Raw genomic sequence first — 22,978 nt, 5'->3', positions numbered from 1 at the left:
CATTCACATCATTCAGGTTGGGCATCAACATTCACATCATTCAAGTCAGTCATCAACATTCACATTCAAGTTGGGCATCAACATTCACATCATTCAAGCTGGGCATCAACATTCACATCATTCAAGTTGGGCATCAACATTCACATCATTCAAGCTGGGCATCAACATTAACATTATTCAAGTCAGTCATCAACATTCACGTCATTCAAGTCAGTCATCAACATTCACATCATTCAAATTGGGCATCAGGATTCACATCATTCAAGTCAGTCATCAACATTCACATTCAAGTTAAGCATCAGCATTCACATCATTCAAGTTGGGCATCAACATTCACATTATTCAAGTCAGTCATCAACATTCACATCAAGTTGGGCATCAACATTCACATCATTCAAGTTGGGCATCAACATTCGCATTATTCAAGTCAGTCATCAACATTCACATCATTCAAGTCAGTCATCAACATTCACATCATTTAAGCTGGGCATCAACATTCACATCATTCAAGTTGGGCATCAACATTCACATCATTCAAGCTGGGCATCAACATTCACATCATTCAAGTTGGGCATCAACATTCACATCATTCAAGCTGGGCATCAACATTCACATCATTCAAGCTGGGCATCAACATTCACATCATTCAAGTCAGTCATCAACATTCACATCATTCAAGCTGGGCATCAACATTCACATCATTCAAGTTGGGCATCAACATTCACATCATTCAAGTTGGGCATCAACATTCACATCAAGTTGGGCATCAACATTCACATCATTCAAGTTGGGCATCAACATTCACATCATTCAAGTTGGGCATCAACATTCACATCATTCAAGTCAGTCATCAACATTCACATCATTTAAGCTGGGCATCAACATTCACATCATTCAAGTTGGGCATCAACATTCACATCATTCAAGCTGGGCATCAACATTCACATCATTCAAGTCAGTCATCAACATTCACATCATTCAAGCTGGGCATCAACATTCACATCATTCAAGTTAGGCATCAACATTCACATCATTCAAGTTGGGCATCAACATTCACATTCAAGTTGGGCATCAACATTCACATCATTCAAGTTGGGCATCAACATTCACATTCAAGTTGGGCATCAACATTCACATTCAAGTTGGGCATCAACATTCACATCATTCAAGTTGGGCATCAACATTCACATCATTCAGGTTGGGCATCAACATTCACATCATTCAAGTTGGGCATCAACATTCACATTCAAGTTGGGCATCAACATTCACATCATTCAAGCTGGGCATCAACATTCACATCATTCAAGTTGGGCATCAACATTCACATCATTCAAGCTGGGCATCAACATTAACATTATTCAATTCAGTCATCAACATTCACATCATTCAAGTTGGGCATCAACATTCACATCATTCAAGTCAGTCATCAACATTCACGTCATTCAAGTCAGTCATCAACATTCACGTCATTCAAGTCAGTCATCAACATTCACGTCATTCAAGTCAGTCATCAACATTCACGTCATTCAAATTGGGCATCAGGATTCACATCATTCAAGTCAGTCATCAACATTCACATTCAAGTTAAGCATCAGCATTCACATCATTCAAGTTGGGCATCAACATTCACATTATTCAAGTAAGTCATCAACATTCACATCAAGTTGGGCATCAACATTCACATCATTCAAGTTGGGCATCAACATTCGCATTATTCAAGTCAGTCATCAACATTCACATCATTCAAGTTGGGCATCAACATTCACATCATTCAAGTTGGGCATAAACATTCACATCCAAGTTGGGCATCAACATTCACATCATTCAAGCTGGGCATCAACATTCACATCATTCAAGTCAGTCATCAACATTCACATCATTCAAGCTGGGCATCAACATTCACATCATTCAAGTTGGGCATCAACATTCACATCATTCAAGTTGGGCATCAACATTCACATCATTCAAGTTGGGCATCAACATTCACATTCAAGTTGGGCATCAACATTCACATCATTCAAGCTGGGCATCAACATTCACATCATTCAAGTTGGGCATCAACATTCACATCATTCAAGTTGGGCATCAACATTAACATTATTCAACTCAGTCATCAACATTCACATCATTCAAGTTGGGCATCAACATTCACATCATTCAAGTTGGGCATCAACATTCACATCATTCAAGCTGGGCATCAACATTCACATCATTCAAGATGGGCATCAGCATTCACATCATTCAAGTTGGGCATCAACATTCACATCATTCAAGCTGGGCATCAACATTCACATTATTCAATTCAGTCGTCAGCATTCACATCATTCAAGCTGGGCATCAACATTCACATCATTCATGTTGGGCATCAACATTCACATTCAAGTTGGCATCAACATTCACATCATTCAAGTTGGGCATCAACATTAACATCATTCAAGTTGGGCATCAACATTCACATCATTCAAGTTGGGCATCAACATTCACATTATTCAAGTCAGTCATCAACATTCACATCATTCAAGTTGGGCATCAGCATTCACATCATTCAAGTTGGGCATCAACATTCACGTCATTCAAGTTGGGCATCAACATTCACATTATTCAAGTCAGTCATCAACATTCACATCATTCAAGTTGGGCATCAGCATTCACATTATTCAAGTTAGTCATCAACATTCACATCATTCAAGTTGGGCATCAACATTCACATCATTCAAGTTGGGCATCAACATTCACATCATTCAAGCTGGGCATCAACATTCACATCATTCAAGTTGGGCATCAACATTCACATTCAAGTTGGGCATCAACATTCACATTCAAGTTGGGCATCAACATTCACATCATTCAAGTTGGGCATCAACATTCACATTCAAGTTGGGCATCAACATTCACATCATTCAGGTTGGGCACCAACATTCACATCATTCAAGTTGGGCATCAATATTCACATTCAAATTGGGCATCAACATTCACATCATTCAAGCTGGGCATCAACATTCACATCATTTAAGTTGGGCATCAACATTCACATCATTCAAGTTGGGCATCAACATTCACATTATTCAAGTCAGTCATCAACATTCACATCATTCAAGTTGGGCATCAGCATTCACATCATTCAAGTTGGGCATCAACATTCACGTCATTCAAGTTGGGCATCAACATTCACATTATTCAAGTCAGTCATCAACATTCACATCATTCAAGTTGGGCATCAGCATTCACATTATTCAAGTCAGTCATCAACATTCACATCATTCAAGTTGGGCATCAACATTCACATCATTCAAGTTGGGCATCAACATTCACATCATTCAAGCTGGGCATCAACATTCACATCATTCAAGTTGGGCATCAACATTCACATTCAAGTTGGGCATCAACATTCACATTCAAGTTGGGCATCAACATTCACATTCAAGTTGGGCATCAACATTCACATCATTCAAGTTGGGCATCAACATTCACATTCAAGTTGGGCATCAACATTCACATCATTCAGGTTGGGCACCAACATTCACATCATTCAAGTTGGGCATCAATATTCACATTCAAGTTGGGCATCAACATTCACATCATTCAAGCTGGGCATCAACATTCACATCATTCAAGTTGGGCATCAACATTCACATCATTCAAGCTGGGCATCAACATTAACATTATTCAGTTCAGTCATCAACATTCACATCATTCAAGTTGGGCATCAACATTCACATCATTCAAGTTGGGTATCAACATTCACATTCAAGTTGGGCATCAACATTCACATCATTCAAGTTGGGCATCAACATTCACATCATTCAAGTTGGGCATCAACATTCACATCATTCAAGTTGGGCATCAACATTCACATTCAAGTTGGGCATCAACATTCACATCATTCAAGTTGGGCATCAACATTCACATTCAAGTTGGGCATCAACATTCACATCATTCAAGTTGGGCATCAACATTCACATTCAAGTTGGGCATCAACATTCACATCATTCAAGCTGGGCATCAACATTCACATCATTCAAGTTGGGCATCAACATTCAGATCATTCAAGTTGGGCATCAACATTCACATCATTCAAGCTGGGCATCAGCATTCACATTATTCAATTCAGTCATCAACATTCACATCATTCAAGCTGGGCATCAACGTTCACATCATTCAAGTTGGGCATCAACATTCACATTCAAGTTGGGCATAAACATTCACATCATTCAAGTTGGGCATCAACATTAACATCATTCAAGTTGGGCATCAACATTCACATCATTCAAGCTGGGCATCAACATTCACATCATTCAAGTTGGGCATCAGCATTCACATCATTCAAGTTGGGCATCAACATTCACATCAGTCAAGTTGGGCATCATCATTCACATCGGTCATGTTGGGCATCAACATTCACATCATTCAAGTTGGGCATCAACATTCACATCAGTCATGTTGGGCATCAACATTCACATCAGTCAAGTTGGGCATCAACATTCACATCAGTCAAGTTGGGCATCAACATTCACATCAGTCATGTTGGGCATTAATATTCTATCTTCTAAGCCTTTACCATGTTCTGCAGTTGTCAACTGTTGTACTGACTAAGAGGCTACAGGACTACTTAAGAAATGCCTGGTTTGCAAGTTGATCTCTGCATCAGCACCAGATCTATCACACCAGTATTTTTAAACATGTAGTAATTCTACCTTTGATGTCATACCGTGCTTGTGTGAATGAACAATTGCCATTTTGATTTGTCTGTTCAGAAATGGAGTTCAAATCTATAAATACAGCATGCTAGTACATACAAAACTCTCGTGTTCATTATCAGTAAAACTCGGACAATTTGAAACCGTTATGTTGATTCCAGTAAGCATCCTCACGTGTGCTATTTAGGACAGGGTCTGCCTCCATAGTATGCTGTTAATAGTAACATACTGACCATACCACTGACCACAAACTGAAGATGGCTAGTAAAGTCAGCTCTGGTCAGTATCTCTTCAGCTGCCAAGTGTCCCGTTTTTTCCGTATTTGTCCCGTATTTTGAACCTGAATACAGGTGTACGTTTTTTTGGCAAAATATAGGGGTTTTTTTATTTTAAAATAATATATATAAAAAAAACTTGCAATTTTCAGTTTAGAACAGGCACTTGGTTCCATTTTGATAGAAACATATCACATGTATGTAGGAATACAGTTCTACAATTTGATTGGTTCATTCGAAATCTGCCATATTAGATTTTGCAGACAGTTACCGCTGTCATTGTATCTCATCTTCGTAATAATCAGCTTCTAATCATGTTGAATAGAAAAGCTGAATATTCATAATTTTCTCCTGGAAAGACAAGAAAACAGAACTGGAAGGACAGTTGTGCCATCTTGTTTAGATTTGTGAAACCATCTAGTAAAGGAGAAAACTCTACATTTTGCAATTTGTGTAATGTGATTTCACTATTGGGCATGGAGGTGCCCATGAAATAAAGAGCACGAAAAAGCTAATAAACATCAGCTTGCTGCTTCATCATACATAACTGAGCCTGAACTTAAAACGTATATAAATACCAGAGATAATCTTGATATAATTCAATCGAAATTTGGTTTATTAAATTTCTTTTTGGAAATTAACCTTCTTCTTTCAGTTACTAGTGTTGCTGGCGATTTATTTCGCACATATTTTCCAGACAGTAAAATCGCAAAGGATTACTCGTATGCTAGAATGAAAACAGTTCAATAAGAAAATCACACAGAAGTGAGATCATCAATGAAAATTGATACATTCAAATCGATAATGATTTGGTGGAAAAGGCTACTATAAACAGCCTGTGTCTGAGTTTGTTGCACTCTTGCACCTTCTGAATAGGCACCCGAATGGAATATGGTACAACACATGCATCTTTGACATTAAATAATTATGTAAAGCACTGTCCTTCTTTACTGATGGCTGTATATGTTGTAAATAGTTATATAAGCATTAAAATTTTAAAAATCAGTATTTGTTCCTGAAAATCAGTATTTTTGTCACAAGCAGTCAGTATTTTTGTATTCGGGGGTTGGCAGCTATGGTATATATAAGTGTCTATACGTGTATGAAGTTTTCCATTATTTGAATCCCAAGTAGGTCTCTTACAGTACATAAATACACACTCATGTCATCCTCTTTTGTGAAAGTAAATGATGGGAATAGCTATGATGTCTGAGTGATCATCAGTTGTATACAACTTTTGCGATTATATGTCAGAACTAGATTAGAAATTAACACACTCTGAAGTATTTGTATAAAAAAACAGATGCTCCATTCTTTTTAATGACAATTTATGAACTTAGGACCAATATATATATATATATCAGTAGAGTATGATTACAAAAATTCTTTAACCAGTATGATAGTATTATTTGTATTAAAATACTAATTCTGCTATTATCAAGCATTCTTCTACAGAATCCAGGGATATCACTTTCCGTTCTGTCTGGTGTATATTTATAATTCTCTATAATTAATTCTATATACCTTGATTTCTTTCATAGGAATCCGGAATGACTGTGTAGATAGATGAGAATTAATTACTAGGCCGTCATGCGAGTGTGTCTGCTACACACGAGTGCATATAACACCAGATGGGTAACATCATTTTTTGGCGATGTGTGCTTAGTCATGAGGGAATATGGGCTCGTGTGTGCGCAGGCAAGGCAATGGGTGCCATTTACCGGCTGACCTGGGTTCATCTCTGTAGAGTACAAATTACAAATTCTCTAACCTGTACGATAGTTTAATTGTATTAAAATATTAATTCTGCCTACTATTATCAAGCATTCTTCTATAGAATCCTTGGATAGCACTTTCCATTCTGTCTGATGTATATTTATAATTCTCTCTCTCTCTCTCTCTCTTTATATATATATATATATTGTTCAATAAAATGGCACATTAATTTTCTTTATGTAACTATTTGATAAGCCTAAAAACTTGATTACTGTGAAGTGATTAGTGCATAAACAAAACTACATGTTTTATACCATGTGGGCAGAAAGACTGAGTTGAATGTAGCGTAGAGATACATCAGGGCCCTAAGTTTGGGAAATATACATAAGCAATATCAAGCAAGTTCTTTCCCCTGACTTGCAACAAAGTAGATTTATATTTAGTACATATTCTCATTTTTATTTTTATTTATTAAAGGTTATCATGCTTTGTACCAAACTGAAGTACTAATCCAAAGGTTGTCATGCTTTGTACCAAACTGAAGCACTAATCCAAAGGTTGTCATGCTTTGTACCAAACTGAAGTACTAATCCAAAGGTTATCATGCTTTGTACCAAACTGAAGTACTAATCCAAAGGTTATCATGCTTTGTACCAAACTGAAGTACTAATCCAAAGGTTATCATGCTTTGTACCAAACTGAAGTACTAATCCAAAGGTTATCATGCTTTGTACCAAACTGAAGCACTAATCCAAAGGTTATCATGCTTTGTACCAAACTGTAGCACTAATCCAAAGGTTATCATGCTTTGTACCAAACTGTAGCACTAATCCAAAGGTTATCATGCTTTGTACCAAACTGAAGCACTAATCCAAAGGTTATCATCCTTTGTACCAAACTGAAGTACTAATCCAAAGGTTATCATGCTTTGTACCAAACTGAAGCACTAATCCAAAGGTTATCATGCTTTGTACCAAACTGAAGTACTAATCCAAAGGTTATCATCCTTTGTACCAAACTGAAGTACTAATCCAAAGGTTATCATGCTTTGTACCAAACTGAAGCACTAATCCAAAGGTTATCATGCTTTGTACCAAACTGTAGCACTAATCCAAAGGTTGTCATGCTTTGTACCAAACTGAAGTACTAATCCAAAGGTTGTCATGCTTTGTACCAAACTGAAGTACTAATCCAAAGGTTATCATGCTTTGTACCAAACTGTAGCACTAATCCAAAGGTTATCATGCTTTGTACCAAACTGAAGCACTAATCCAAAGGTTGTCATGCTTTGTACCAAACTGAAGTACTAATCCAAAGGTTATCATGCTTTGTACCAAACTGAAGCACTAATCCAAAGGTTGTCATGCTTTGTACCAAACTGAAGCACTAATCCAAAGGTTATCATGCTTTGTACCAAACTGTAGCACTAATCCAAAGGTTATCATGCTTTGTACCAAACTGTAGCACTAATCCAAAGGTTATCATGCTTTGTACCAAACTGAAGTACTAATCCAAAGGTTGTCATGCTTTGTACCAAACTGAAGTACTAATCCAAAGGTTATCATGCTTTGTACCAGACTGTAGCACTAATCCAAAGGTTATCATGCTTTGTACCAAACTGAAGCACTAATCCAAAGGTTATCATGCTTATATGCCTCTGTCCTGGAAAAATAAATGCGTATATTTGTTTTGTTTGCATTTTTCCACAGTTGAGACAGACATGGATGTGGATCCAGGAAAAGTGGGGGAGAAAGAGGAGAAGGCTATGACAGTTGACAAACAAAGGACACCTGTCACTCATGTAAAGTCTCCTACATGTGCTGACCTCTTTGCCAGTACACAGAAAACAGGTTAGGCAGATGTGTGTAAAGAGTAGGCAGATGTATGTAAGGTGTAGGCAGATGTATGTGAAGGGTAGGCAGATGTGTGTAAAGAGTAGGCAGATGAGTGTGAAGGGTAGGCAGATGTGTATAAAGAGTAGGCAGATGTGTGTAAAGTGTAGGCAGATGTGTGTAAAATGTAGGCAGATGTGTGTAAAGGGTAGGCAGATGTGTGTAAAATGTAGGCAGATGTGTGTAAAGGGTAGGCAGATGAGTGTGAAGTGTAGGCAGATGTATGTGAAGGGTAGGCAGATGTGTGTAAAGGGTAGGCAGATGTGTGTAAAGAGTAGGCAGATGAGTGTGAAGGGTAGGCAGATGTGTGTAAAGAGTAGGCAGATGAGTGTGAAGGGTAGGCAGATGTGTATAAAGAGTAGGCAGATGAGTGTGAAGAGTAGGCAGATGTGTGTAAAGGGTAGGCAGATGTGTGTAAAGAGTAGGCAGATGAGTGTGAAGGGTAGGCAGATGTGTATAAAGAGTAGGCAGATGAGTGTGAAGAGTAGGCAGATGTGTGTAAAGGGTAGGCAGATGTGTGTAAAGAGTAGGCAGATGAGTGTGAAGGGTAGGCAGATGTGTATAAAGAGTAGGCAGATGAGTGTGAAGAGTAGGCAGATGTGTGTAAAGGGTAGGCAGATGTGTGTAAAGAGTAGGCAGATGTGTGTAAAGAGTAGGCAGATGAGTGTGAAGAGTAGGCAGATGAGTGTGAAGAGTAGGCAGATGAGTGTGAAGAGTAGGCAGATGAGTGTGAAGGGTAGGCAGATGTGTATAAAGAGTAGGCAGATGAGTGTGAAGAGTAGGCAGATGTGTGTAAAGTGTAGGCAGATGTGAGTAAAATGTAGGCAGAGGTATGTAAAAGGTAGAAAATTTGTATGCATCATAAATTGAACTCTTGCCAAACTTTTTGCCAAATTCAATTAATTGTAATAATAGTGATAATGAGGTCGAAGATTCGGAATATCTTTCACATTTGGTAATGTCTTCACCTTTTTGTTTCTGTAAGTGCAAAAATATTTTATTTGCATGTTTACTTGGAATGTTCTAATAAGTGGTTTGTGTTAAGGGATGTCCTAAAAGAGATGAAATCAGTTTTTTATATGATAGGTTCATTTTGATTGTGTGTCGTACCTTTTTATATGATATTCATTTTGATTGTGTGCCATACCTTTTTATATGATAGGATTCATTTTGATTGTGTGTCATACCTTTTTATACGATAGGGTTCATTTTGATTGTGTGCCATACCTTTTTATATGATAGGATTCATTTTGATTGTGTGCCATACCTTTTTATATGATAGGGTTCATTTTGATTGTGTGTCATACCTTTTTATATGATAGGGTTCATTTTGATTGTGTGTCATACCTTTTTATACGATAGGGTTCATTTTGATTGTGTGCCATACCTTTTTATATGATATGATTCATTTTGATTGTGTGCCATACCTTTTTATATGATAGGGTTCATTTTGATTGTGTGCCATACCTTTTTATATGATAGGATTCATTTTGATTGTGTGTCATACCTTTTTATATGATAGGAATCATTTTGATTGTGTGTCATACCTTTTTATATGATAGGATTCATTTTGATTGTGTGCCTTACCTTTTTACATGATAGGATTCATTTTGATTGTGTGCCATACCTTTTTATATGACAGGATTCATTTTGATTATGTGTCATACCTTTTCCCAAAGATGTAGGAGAGCTGTTGTTCATACAACTGCCAGATGTAATGCCAGGTGTTCCAGCAGCTCAGGACAATGAAGGGGAGACTGGCGGGAGACCACACAAATCAGCAGACAAGTCCAAACAGGAAGATGAGGTTAGAGAAATTTTAGCTCATTGTAAAACTTGATAATGTCAATCAAAGTTAGGTCGTTTGTTGCATAAAAAATATGCATTTGCATATGTGAAAAATTCTTTGTCGTATGATGGAAATTCCAACTTCAGAATGTCCGCACAGGTTGATCTTCCAGATTGTGCAAATCCTGGAGTTTTGGGGGGCAGCTAAATTTTTTTAAGTGGTTGGAAAGCATTTAGTAGGAAAAGAATCAATGCTTAGGGATACTAAATTTTAAACTTATGATTTACTTTTGAGCAAACAGACAGAAGTTTCCATTTGTCATTCTGTTCACTCAAAGCTCCTTGTATGTGTTCTGCCAAATCACGAAGTTTCATACTTCACTCCATAATTCAGTGCCCCAGATAACGCAGTCATTATATTTTACTTTTATTTGATGCCAACATTTGCCTAATGGGAACGATAGGAGACAGAGGGCACTGAATTATTTCAGTGTGACACCTTGGGCGATTCTGTACCTTCAAGTATAATATTATGCCATTGTTTTCTCTATTCCCCCTGCCCCCTTCACTTCATAGAAGGATTTATTTTTTAAACATAATTTTGCACAATCTTGGCTTGGTAATCATAGATCAGGACAATTGGAATTTGCCCTTGCTAAATTCACATACATTAACTGCATTTATTTTTTTCTTCTTTCTCTACAGTTGCTCTGAACATAGCAAGACCTATAATATTCATTAATATTAATAAAGCTCAATCTGGTAATGTAAGTACTTGACTGTTAGATTAGCTGAAACCGGTTCACTGGCCTAAGTGGTTAGAGCATGTACCTCAGATGCAGGAGGTTGCAGGTTTGAACACAGGCAAAGCCATACCAAAGACGTATAAAAATGGTACAGGAAGCTGTCTTGCTTTGTGCTCAGCACTAAAAGGTTAGTGTTAGGACTGGTTGGCCTGGTGTCGGGTAATGTGACCGTTGGGACATAATGCTGCATGTCTGCAGCATGAAGCCCCAGTGCTAGACATCACTATAAACTGCCACACTGCAGACATCATAATGATATGACTTGGATTGTTAAAGCTATGTTAAAAATCCTAAAACACAAAAACATGCAGTTCAGCTGCTTTAATCAAGGACTTGCTAGCATATGCTCTCGCTGATAAGATGTCCAGATCTTCCTTCACATAATGCACCTGCAGATCTGGGTCTGTGCAATTTGATCGGAGTAATTAGTAGAGCAGACAACATAGACCCTGAATTGCAGATGCATTATGCTACAGCAGATCAGGATCTTTGTTGTTTGCAGTCTGACTCGTCTTATAAAAGTGAGTTATTACAACTCTGTGGTCTAAAATAGAAAAGAATGAGAAACAACAAGTTTTGTAAGATTCAACAAATAATTTACTTCCCTAGAATACAAAGTAAAAAAAATGTAAAGAGAACTTACAGTATTGCAAAATAAATCCCAAATATTCCTAGAATTTAGAATACAAGCCGTAATGATTAAAGTTCTGACTAAACTTTAGTGACATTCGAAAATAAATCAAAAGCTTGAATCAGGCAAAAGCAATCTGCCATTTACACACTAGACATTAAACAGTATTGAACTTACGTGAGGGTGATATTAAACAGTATTGAACTTACGTGAGGGTGACATCAAACAGTATTGAACTTACGTGAGGGTGATATTAAACAGTATTGAACTTACGTGAGGGTGACATTAAACAGTATTGAACTTAATTGAGGGTGGAGAATACACAAAGGTTTAGTCTTCATCTACTCAGTCCACGGATGAATAAGAATTAAAGTTTTAGTTGGACCAACCAAGTTTACCCAGTCAGGATGAGTGGACAAGGGCTGACATGCAGTTTTCAGTCTAGAGTGTCATTGTTGTTACATGCAGTTTCAGTCTCCAGTGACATTGACATTAGACTGCGCTGGAAACCTAGTGGGTAGAGTGTCTGTCTCAGATGCAAGAGGTGGCAGGTTTGAACCCCAGCCGAGTCGTACCAAAGACTTATAAAAATGGTACTAACAGCTGCCGCACTAGGTGCTCAGCATTAAGAGGTTAGTGTTAGGATTAGTCAGCCTGGTGTCAGGATGATGTGACTGGGTGGGACATCATGCTACATGTCTGCGGCATGATGCCCCAGTGCTAGATATCACTGTAAACTGCCACACTGCAGACATCGTAGCAATATGACAGAAAGTTTGTTGAAGTTAACGCTAAAAATCCAAATCACACACACAGCATTGTCATTGTTCTTACATTGCAGTTTTCGGTCTCCAATAGCATTGTCATTGTTCTTACATTGCAGTTTTCGGTCTCCAATAGCATTGTCATTGTTCTTACATTGCAGTTTTCCGTCTCCAATAGCATTGTCATTGTTCTTACATTGCAGTTTTCGGTCTCCAATAGCATTGTCATTGTTCTTACATTGCAGTTTTCGGTCTCCAATAGCATTGTCATTGTTCTTACATTGCAGTTTTCCGTCTCCAATAGCATTGTCATTGTTCTTACATTGCAGTTTTCGGTCTCCAATAGCATTGTCATTGTTCTTACATTGCAGTTTTCCGTCTCCAATAGCATTGTCATTGTTCTTACATTGCAGTTTTCCGTCTCCAGTAGCATTGTCATTGCTATTATATGCAGTTCAAAAGCATGTGAAATTTTAACATTGTCATAAAAAAAATGATCACTGCCTATCCCCCTTTATGAAAATGCCTGAGAGGAATTCACACCCCTTGTGTGATGGATTATGTTGCCATTGTGATAATCTTATGTAGGAGGGCTGTCATCTCATGTATCAAGTCATGGCAGGTAAACACAGCATGCATGTGTTAGATTTTGTACTGTTGGAACTTGAGGTTGGAGTGAGACTGGTACTGAGTGGTGTTGGGATTTGGCTGGAATAAATGGTATAAATGTTAATATTTGCAACAGTTCATCAGTTGCAATTGCAGTATTTACATCAGTTGCAATTGCAGTATTTTTGGGGGTGGGGGTGGCAGGGTACCCTTAAGACAGATGTGTATCAGTTATCTCTTTAAATTATTCTTATTTTCATGGATAGTGAGTAGAATTCACTACAATTGTAGAAATTAACATTATACCAGCATAATCGTTGATTGATTTGAGTTCATTCTTGAATACAGAGGCAAGAATGATTCTATAATTCGTACAGTGAGATGAAAGAAATTTATAGTGATCATTTCACAGTAATGCTGAACTAACTACTTAAACAATGATTCATAAAATTTTAATGCAGGAAGAGGTGAGAAAGAAGCTTAGTACCTGTTCTCTAGCAGGCTTCAGTGAGGGTCCAGTCGGGAAACTAGTCATCAGAAAATCGGGGAGGACACAGCTGATTCTTGGAAATACAGTGCTTGATGTTTCCATGGGAACACCATGTGGATTTCTACAGGTAATAAAGGCTCATAAATTACTCGTTCTCTTTAATTCAATGGCTGCAATGGCAAGTAAGCTTTTGATATGGCCGTTATTGTACATTAATCAACAATGGCTTGTTACCACTCTTTTAATTCCATATTTCTGGTCTGGTTTCATCAAATTTATTTTAGACTTATTTCAGAAATGTTTTGGACAAGTTCTGTATTGAGCAGGATCCATGCATATTAATAAGATAATCTTGCATCTGATTGGTTGAGCTTGTTACCACTCCTGAGGCCATATTTTTAATGAGACTTAGACTATAAACTTCATTGATAAAGATTTCTGAAAAGTTTTAATATGCATGCTGATGAGGTGATTTTGCATCTATTTGTCTTATTACCACCCATTTGTATCTAGCTAAAAATATCATCAAGATTTCTTTGATGAGCAAGATCTTTGCTTATAATGAATTGATCATGTATCTGATTGGCTGATTTTGTTACCTATATTTATAGACTATTTCAGATCTAATTTTGACCAAACTAGGCAAATTGAATTATATCAAGATTTCTAGTCAGCTATGTCATTCATGAGACCTGTGCATAAACATGAGGTGATTTGCATCAGATTAGCTGGGCTTCAGATCACTCAGAAAATGGCAATTCACATGCTATTTGACTCCTCCGGTGGCCTAGTGGTTATTGCATCCGCCTCGGGTGCGGAAGGTTGTGAGTTCGATCCCCAGCCAAGTCATACCAAAGACTTACAGAAATGGTACTAACAGCTGCCTCGCTTGGCGCTCAGCATTAAGAGGTTAGTGTTGGGACTGGTCGGCCTGGTGTCAGGATAATATGACTGGGTGGGACATCATGCTACATGTATGCAGCATGATGCCCCAGTGCTAGACATCACTATAAAACTCACACTGTAGACATTGTAGCGATATGACTGAAACATTGTTAAAGCTATGTTAAAAATCCAAATCACACACACATATGCTATTTGATCAAACTTGGTAAATAGGCTTATATCAGCAATATGTTGAATGAGTTTTATTTTAAGCAAGACCTATGCACAACAATAAGCTGATTTTGAATCTGATTGGTTTGGCCTATTTACACCTTATAGTGTGTATATCAAATTTAATTTTAAAGGCTACTTACAACAATTTGATATTTTTAATGGGTACCTCAAGCAGTGCAATATATTTTAATGGGTACTTAGAACAGTGTGATATTTTTTAAATGTGAACATGGCCTTCAAGCTCATTGCATACCCAGATTTACATATGACCTTCAAACTCATCACATACCCAGATTTACACATGACCTTCAGACTGATCATATACCCAGATTTACACATGACTTTCAAACTCATGACATACCCAGATTTATACATGACCTTCAAACTCATCACATTCCCAGATTTACATATAACCTTCAAACTCATCACATACCCAGATTTACACATAACCTTCAAACTCATCACATATCCAGATTTACACATGACCTTCAAATTCATCAAATATCCAGATTTACACATGACCATCACTAATGGTGTAATTGTTTCTAATTACCATGACCTAGAATTAATGTCTTTGAATCTCTTTATTAAAGTTTAAAAGTTATGAAACTTGGAAATGATGCCATTAACATTCCATACAAATCCTTATTCACATTTCTAGCAGTAATATCAACAGTTGTGCACAGGGGAATGAGTTGAAGTGTTTCACATTCACACTGTGACAAAATAAAGGAAGGGCATGGATCACTATGAAGAAACTGTCCATGCCTGGAGAACATCTTGGCTTTGGTTTGTGTGAATCAAAATAATCTGAAGAAAAAATTAATATATAACTCAAAAACTGGCTACAGTAGAAGGAAACAACTTGACATCAAGTGTTTTTAAGGCCAGACTTATCTCTCTCTCTCTCTCTCTCTCTCTCTCTCTCTCAACATCACTATTAAAACTAAGTAATGAGCAATTTTGGAAATGTTTAATTGCAAAATAGAGGATCACTTGATCATATTTACATATGAAAAAAACTCACATATCCCCTGTATGTCCTTGATAAGAACCAATCATTTTACTCCAACAATAAAAGTTGTTTTCTTCTCTTAAAGCTATTTACAAGTCGAGGGTCACATATCCAACACAGCCTTGATCTCAACCTTATTATTCCCACAATAAAAATAAATTAAAAATAACTTGTTCACGTGGCTGTTAGTAATTTTGAATTAAGGTCGGGTACCAAGTCAGCCTTATGTGTTTACTAAAATGAACAGTCACAGTCAAACTGTTTTCTGGAAAAGTATCGAGTTCCTAGTAAACAAAACTACATTCTTTTAACATATAATGAAATTTTAATTTTTTTTTTTAAATTACAAATAATTGAATCAGATATAAATTAAATCAAATTTACATAACTTTAAAGAGAGATCAATTTTACTTCATTTCTACTTGATGGAGTAAATTTATGTGACATAATCATAGGAATTATTTCTAAGCATTATTTTTTTTTAATTTTTAAAATTAAATATGACAAGTATGGCAAGAAATTTCTTGATTTTTACTTGTACTCATTTCAGTCAAGGGACAATAATACTAATTTATAATCACTCATTTCAGTCAAGGGACAATATAGTAATTTATAATCACTCATTTCAGTCAGGGGATAATAATACTAATTATAATCACTCATTTCAGTCAAGGGACAATAATACTATTTTATTATCACTCATTTCAGTCAAGGGACAATAATACTTATTTATAATCAGTAATAGACGATATGCTGGTAAATGTGCATAATCAATTATTATTCTCTTTTATCAAGTATGACTCATTTTAGCACATTTTCAAATCACATAAACTCAGCTTTTATGTACATTTTCAACTGGACCTTTGACAAAAGTTCAGAAGAGAGCCCTGAATATTTAATGTGTAATTTAAGTTTTTGAACACATGAGAGATCATTTTACCTTTTTGTGTAGTTTCTTTGTCCATTATTACACACAAGAACCATTCTCTGTAGTTTTCTTGATTTTGGTCTTTACTATTTCATTCCTCATTTTCTAGTTAATTTTCCAGATTTGTTATCTTGCTTCCAAGGAAACTGGTATAGTGCATTAGCATACTTTGTGAGGGAGTTCATTTGATTGAGATCTATACTGTCTCATTTGATTGAGATCTATAGTGTCTCATTTGAGTGAGAGCTATACTGGCTCATTTGATTGAGATCTACACTCTCATTGATTGAGATCTGTACTGTCACATTTGATTGAGATCTGTGCTTGCATTTGATTGAGATCTATACTTTCTCATTTGATTTAGCTCTATACTGTCTCAATTAATTAAGACATATACTGTCTCATTTGATGGAGATCTATGCTCTCATTTGATTGAGATCTATACTGTCTCATTTGATTGAGATCTATAATGTCTCATTTGATTGAGATCCATTCTCTCATTTGATTGAGATCTATACTCTCATTTGATTGAGATTTGTATTACTGTCTCATTGATTTAGATCTATACTATCTCATCATAATTTACTCATAATGATAAATATCTCATTTCTGAGAAATTGGGTTCATTTCTGAATGACTTTAAAACATAAAAAGATTCTTGTAAAGTTTTCTTTATTACCCTATTTTATGTTTTCAGGACCTAGCCTCGGTCCGGGTCCATGAAGCTTCAGGAGAGATGGTTGTGTTGGGACATATTAAACACAGACTTCTTTGTGTTCCTGACTTTGAGAACCTGTTGCAGATGACTTGATAGAAAAAACAAGCTCATACTGGGGACTTGATAGAAATAACAGACTCATACTGGGGACTTGATATAATAACAGACTCATACTGGGGTTATCCCCTTGGAACATTACGGGGTTATTCCCTTGGAACATTAGTAGGTACTTCCCTGACACTCTACCATAGGCAGAGACTGATACAAGAATTGGAAGATACTGATGCATTTCAAACGACGTAATGGTGGCATAAGGCAGTAGAACTTGCTACAGGGCCTGCCTATCAGTTTATATCAGTGACGTTAATTAAATCAGTAAATGTTTAAGACATCTTTTGACAGGCAGAATCTTCCTAGTTTATGGATGATCTGAATAAGATAAGTATTGTTTTGCATAATGTAAGCTATGCAGGATATTTATGTTGAATTTCCAAATGATGACATTTATAGTTCCATACTGTTACAAATTATTTTCACATTTGTATCGTCAGTTCAAGTTATAAATGCATAGAACCTCTATTTCTTCATTTTATTCATGAGACATTTTGTTGGAGTTTATCTTGATGCTGTTACCCTGTCTATCCATTTTTATCCATCTGACATTTTGTTGGAGTTTATCATGATGCTGTTACCCTGTCTGTCCATTTTCATTCAGCACAATGACTTTAGTTCTGCTTGACATACTTCCACCAAACTTTGTGGATAGCTTCCTGCAATAAGGAAAAATAATATTGATTTCAGAATCAAAAGGTCAAAGTCATTGCAATTGAAAGAAGAAAAATGGTTTATGCATAATAACATTAGCTCTGTATCACAAACTTCAACCACACATTGTGAACAGCTTGCACTTTGAGTAAGTAAAAAATCCTATTGATTTTGGGGTCAAAGGTCAAGGGCACTGTGACTGAAAGATCTGCAATACCTGCAGTTGTCTACCATCTATATTTACCAAGCTGTGGATGGATTGCACATAGGATAAGGAGTAACTCTATCGACTTTGAGATCCAAAGGTCAAAGGTAACTGTTACTGAAGGAAGAAAAATGGTTTCAATACACATTAGTAAGGCAAAAGTGTATCAGTTTTCAGGGTCAAAAGGTCAATGGTCATTTTGACAGAAAAAATAAATATTGAACATGTACCTCTTTAAGAGCATTTGGATGGTGCAAGGTTGAGATTACTGTAAATGAAAGAAGTAATATGGTTTTTGGATAATACTTTTAATTTGAGAAGATGTACCATGACAAAAGTTTATAGAGGGTTTGTCCTTAAGATAGTGAAAAGGCCTGGTTGATTCGGGGGTAAAAAAGGCCTAATTGATTTGGTGGTAAAAAAAAGGCAAATGATAGAATCATTGTAGCTAAATTAAAATTGGTTTTGCCAAATAATTTGTTCTAAAATAAGTTCCTTTAACAAATATTATCAATGGCTTGTACTTTTGGTAGTAAAGAAACCATAATTCTCAGTTTTAACAAAAAGTCAGGGGTCCTTCTCATGGTAAGTCTAACAAGAAAATGATTTCTGTACTTGAGTTCAAAACTGCTTTCTTTGACCAAATGTCCAGGTGATTGACACTTGTTGGGCAATAACCAAACCCTGCTAGTGTGTACAAAGATGACTACTGTGGCACTCTTGTTTCACTATTATTAAACATGGGAGGGGTATAATGTGCAGTCTATAGAACTCTTGTTTCACTATTAAACACAGGAGGGGTATAATGTACAGTCTATAGAACTCATGTTTCACTATTAAACACAGGAGGGGTATAATGTACAGTCTATAGAACTCTTGTTTCACTATTAAACACGGGAGGGGTCTAATGTACAGTCTATAGAACTCTTGTTTCACTATTAAACACAGGAGGGGTATAATGTACAGTCTATAGAACTCTTGTTTCACTATTAAACACGGGAGGAGTATAATGTACAGTCTATAGAACTCTTGTTTCACTATTAAACACAGGAGGGGTATAATGTACAGTCTATAGAACTCTTGTTTCACTATTAAACACAGGAGGGGTATAATGTACAGTCTATAGAACTCTTGTTTCACTATTAAACACGGGAGGGGTTTAATGTACAGTCTATAGAACTCTTGTTTCACTATTAAACACAGGAGGGGTATAATGTAGTCTATAGAACTCTTGTTTCACTATTAAATACAGGAGGGGTTTAATGTGCAGTCTATAGAACTCTTGTTTCACTATTAAACACAGGAGGGGTATAATGTACAGTCTATAGAACTCTTGTTTCACTATTAAACACAGGAGGGGTTTAATGTACAGTCTATAGAACTCTTGTTTCACTATTAAACACAGGAGGGGTATAATGTACAGTCTATAGAACTCTTGTTTCACTAATAAACACAGGAGGGGTATAATGTGCAGTCTATAGAACTCTTGTTTCACTATTAAACATGGGAGGGGTATAATGTACAGTCTATAGAACTCTTGTTTCACTATTAAACACAGGAGGGGTATAATGTACAGTCTATAGAACTCTCGTTTCACTATTAAACACAGAGGGGTATAATGTGCAGTTTATAGAACTCTCGTTTCACTATTAAACACGGAGGGGTATAATGTGCAGTCTATAGAACTCTTGTTTCACTATTAAACACGGAGGGGTATAATGTACAGTCTATAGAACTCTCGTTTCACTATTAAACACAGGAGGGGTATAATGTACAGTCTATAGAACTCTCGTTTCACTATTAAACACAGGAGGGGTATAATGTACAGTCTATAGAACTCTCGTTTCACTATTAAACATGGAGGGGTATAATGTACAGTCTATAGAACTCTTGTTTCACTATTAAACACAGGAGGGGTATAATGTACAGTCTATAGAACTCTCGTTTCACTATTAAACACGAGAGGGGTCTAATGTGCAGTCTATAGAACTCTTGTTTCACTATTAAACACGGGAGGGGTATAATGTACAGTCTATAGAACTCTTGTTTCACTATTAAACACAGGAGGGGTATAATGTACAGTCTATAGAACTCTCGTTTCACTATTAAACATGGGAGGGGTGTAATGTACAGTCTATAGAACTCTTGTTTCACTATTAAACACAGGAGGGGTATAATGTACAGTCTATAGAACTCTCGTTTCACTATTAAACACGGAGGGGTATAATGTGCAGTCTATAGAACTCTTGTTTCACTAATAAACACAGGAGGGGTATAATGTACAGTCTATAGAACTCTCGTTTCACTATTAAACACGGGAGGGGTCTAATGTACAGTCTATAGAACTCTTGTTTCACTATTAAACACAGGAGGGGTATAATGTACAGTCTATAGAACTCTTGTTTCACTATTAAACACGGGAGGGGTATAATGTACAGTCTATAGAACTCTCGTTTCACTATTAAACACGGGAGGGGTCTAATGTACAGTCTATAGAACTCTTGTTTCACTATTAAACACAGGAGGGGTATAATGTACAGTCTATAGAACTCTTGTTTCACTATTAAACACAGGAGGGGTATAATGTGCAGTCTATAGAACTCTTGTTTCACTATTAAACACGGGAGGGGTATAATGTACAGTCTATAGAACTCTCGTTTCACTATTAAACATGGGAGGGGTCTAATGTACAGTCTATAGAACTCTTGTTTCACTATTAAACACAGGAGGGGTATAATGTACAGTCTATAGAACTCTTGTTTCACTATTAAACACAGGAGGGGTATAATGTACAGTCTGTAGAACTCTCGTTTCACTATTAAACACGGGAGGGGTCTAATGTGCAGTCTATAGAAATCTTGTTTCACTATTAAACACGGGAGGGGTATAATGTACAGTCTACAGAACTCTCGTTTCACTATTAAACATGGGAGGGGTCTAATGTACAGTCTATAGAACTCTCGTTTCACTATTAAACATGGCGGTGGGTAAAATGCGCAGTTTACAGAATTCTTGTTTCACTAATAAATACAGGTCTGGTGTGTGTGCCATTTATAGTATTCATGTTTAATTTGATGATTTCTGTTATTTCCATGCTCCATTCTTTAAAAGAGTGTGCCAGTTTTTCTTTGCATTGCTTTCATTATTTATACTTTTCCAGACTTGCAGTAATTAGGAATACTTCAATTCCACTGCTGTAACATGAAGGGTTTATGAATACAGACCTTGTGTATCACACTTCATATGAATACAGACCTTGTGTATCACACTTCATATGGATGCAGACCTTGTGTATCACACTTCATATGAATACAGACTTTGTGTATCACACTTCATATGAATACAGACTTTGTGTATCACACTTCATATGAATACAGACCTTGTGTATCACACTTCATATGGATGCAGACCTTGTGTATCACACTTCATATGAATACAGACTTTGTGTATCACACTTCATATGAATACAGACTTTGTGTATCACACTTCATATGAATACAGACCTTGTGTATCACACTTCATATGAATACAGACCTTGTGTATCACACTTCATATGAATACAGACCTTGTGTATCACACTTCACATGGATGCACTTGTCAGCAGTACTTTAATTTGTTTAGATTTCAGGTATATTAAAATATTTATACTTGTTTATATTAAGATTAATTCTTATAATTTGGCAAAACTTAATTCATCACAGAAACCGTGTCAAATGACAAGAAATAGTAGTCTGGCATGGTAAACTAGTGTGGACAGTTGGGGAGATTTTACAACCATATGCTTAAGAAATGTGGCAGATTTTTAAAAAAAAACATTTTCTGATTTTAACATTTGTTGACAATATTTACATCTACATGTACTTTTATATCATACTCTTTTTTTCTTTCTCTTAACCTACCTACCTACCTTCCTGAATCACCAAAGATATCACTTAAATTTTTTGTTTAATCAATCCAGATGAACTGGAGACAGACCATGCCTAGATTAAGAAATCATATTAATATGCACATTTCAAGTTGAACTTACTATAAAATTGCCAATAAGACATATAATTTATGGTATATCAGTAACTTGTCATATAAATGGAAGAAAGAAAAATTAGGCTAGATGCTACATTTTATTGTAATTTTCCTTATCAAATAGGCAATCAATTGTAAAACACCGTAAACCCATAGTGCTTACCATATTTTCATTTTCCCAATAGGCAACCTATGTAAAACATTATAGACACAAAAGGGCTTACTGTATTTTCCATTTACAAAAGACATTTGACTGTACAACATTGCAGACCCAAAGGGCTTACTGTATTTTCCCATTTACAAAAGACATTTGACTGTACAACAATGCAGACCCAAAGGGCTTACTGTATTTTCCCTTACACAATTAGCACTCAAAGTTTGTAAAACACTATAAAACACTACCATACATGTGATTCTACCAGCAGGACAGAAATACCGTTTTAAAGGCCACCTACTGCACATAGAATTTTAAAGGTGAAATGCACTGCTTTTGAAAATTAGAAGAGAAAAAAAATGCAAGAAAAATATTTTGTATGCATT

General features: G+C 36.3%; 1 protein-coding gene across 3 annotated transcripts in view; it reads left to right on the top strand.

The window, feature by feature from the left end:
• The window catches only part of LOC149772986 (DNA-directed RNA polymerase III subunit RPC4-like), a 37,036-nt gene extending 19,009 nt beyond the window's left edge, over window positions 1-18,027 (top strand). For all 3 annotated transcript variants that reach the window (XM_089947015.1, XM_089947013.1, XM_089947016.1), the window contains exons 7-10: window positions 8,398-8,538; window positions 10,260-10,387; window positions 13,640-13,795; window positions 17,428-18,027. In XM_089947015.1, coding sequence (XP_089803141.1) covers window positions 8,398-8,538; window positions 10,260-10,387; window positions 13,640-13,795; window positions 17,428-17,541 — 539 coding nt within the window. In that variant the 3' untranslated portion in view covers window positions 17,542-18,027. The remainder of the gene's footprint in view (window positions 1-8,397; window positions 8,539-10,259; window positions 10,388-13,639; window positions 13,796-17,427) is intronic.
• Window positions 18,028-22,978: the final 4,951 nt, after the last annotated feature.

The sequence above is a fragment of the Sinohyriopsis cumingii genome, unplaced genomic scaffold, assembly GCF_028554795.1.
Source record: "Sinohyriopsis cumingii isolate HCF-2022 unplaced genomic scaffold, ASM2855479v2 utg000940l, whole genome shotgun sequence".
Taxonomy (NCBI): domain Eukaryota; kingdom Metazoa; phylum Mollusca; class Bivalvia; order Unionida; family Unionidae; genus Sinohyriopsis; species Sinohyriopsis cumingii.
This window is presented reverse-complemented; position numbering and strand designations above follow the sequence as displayed.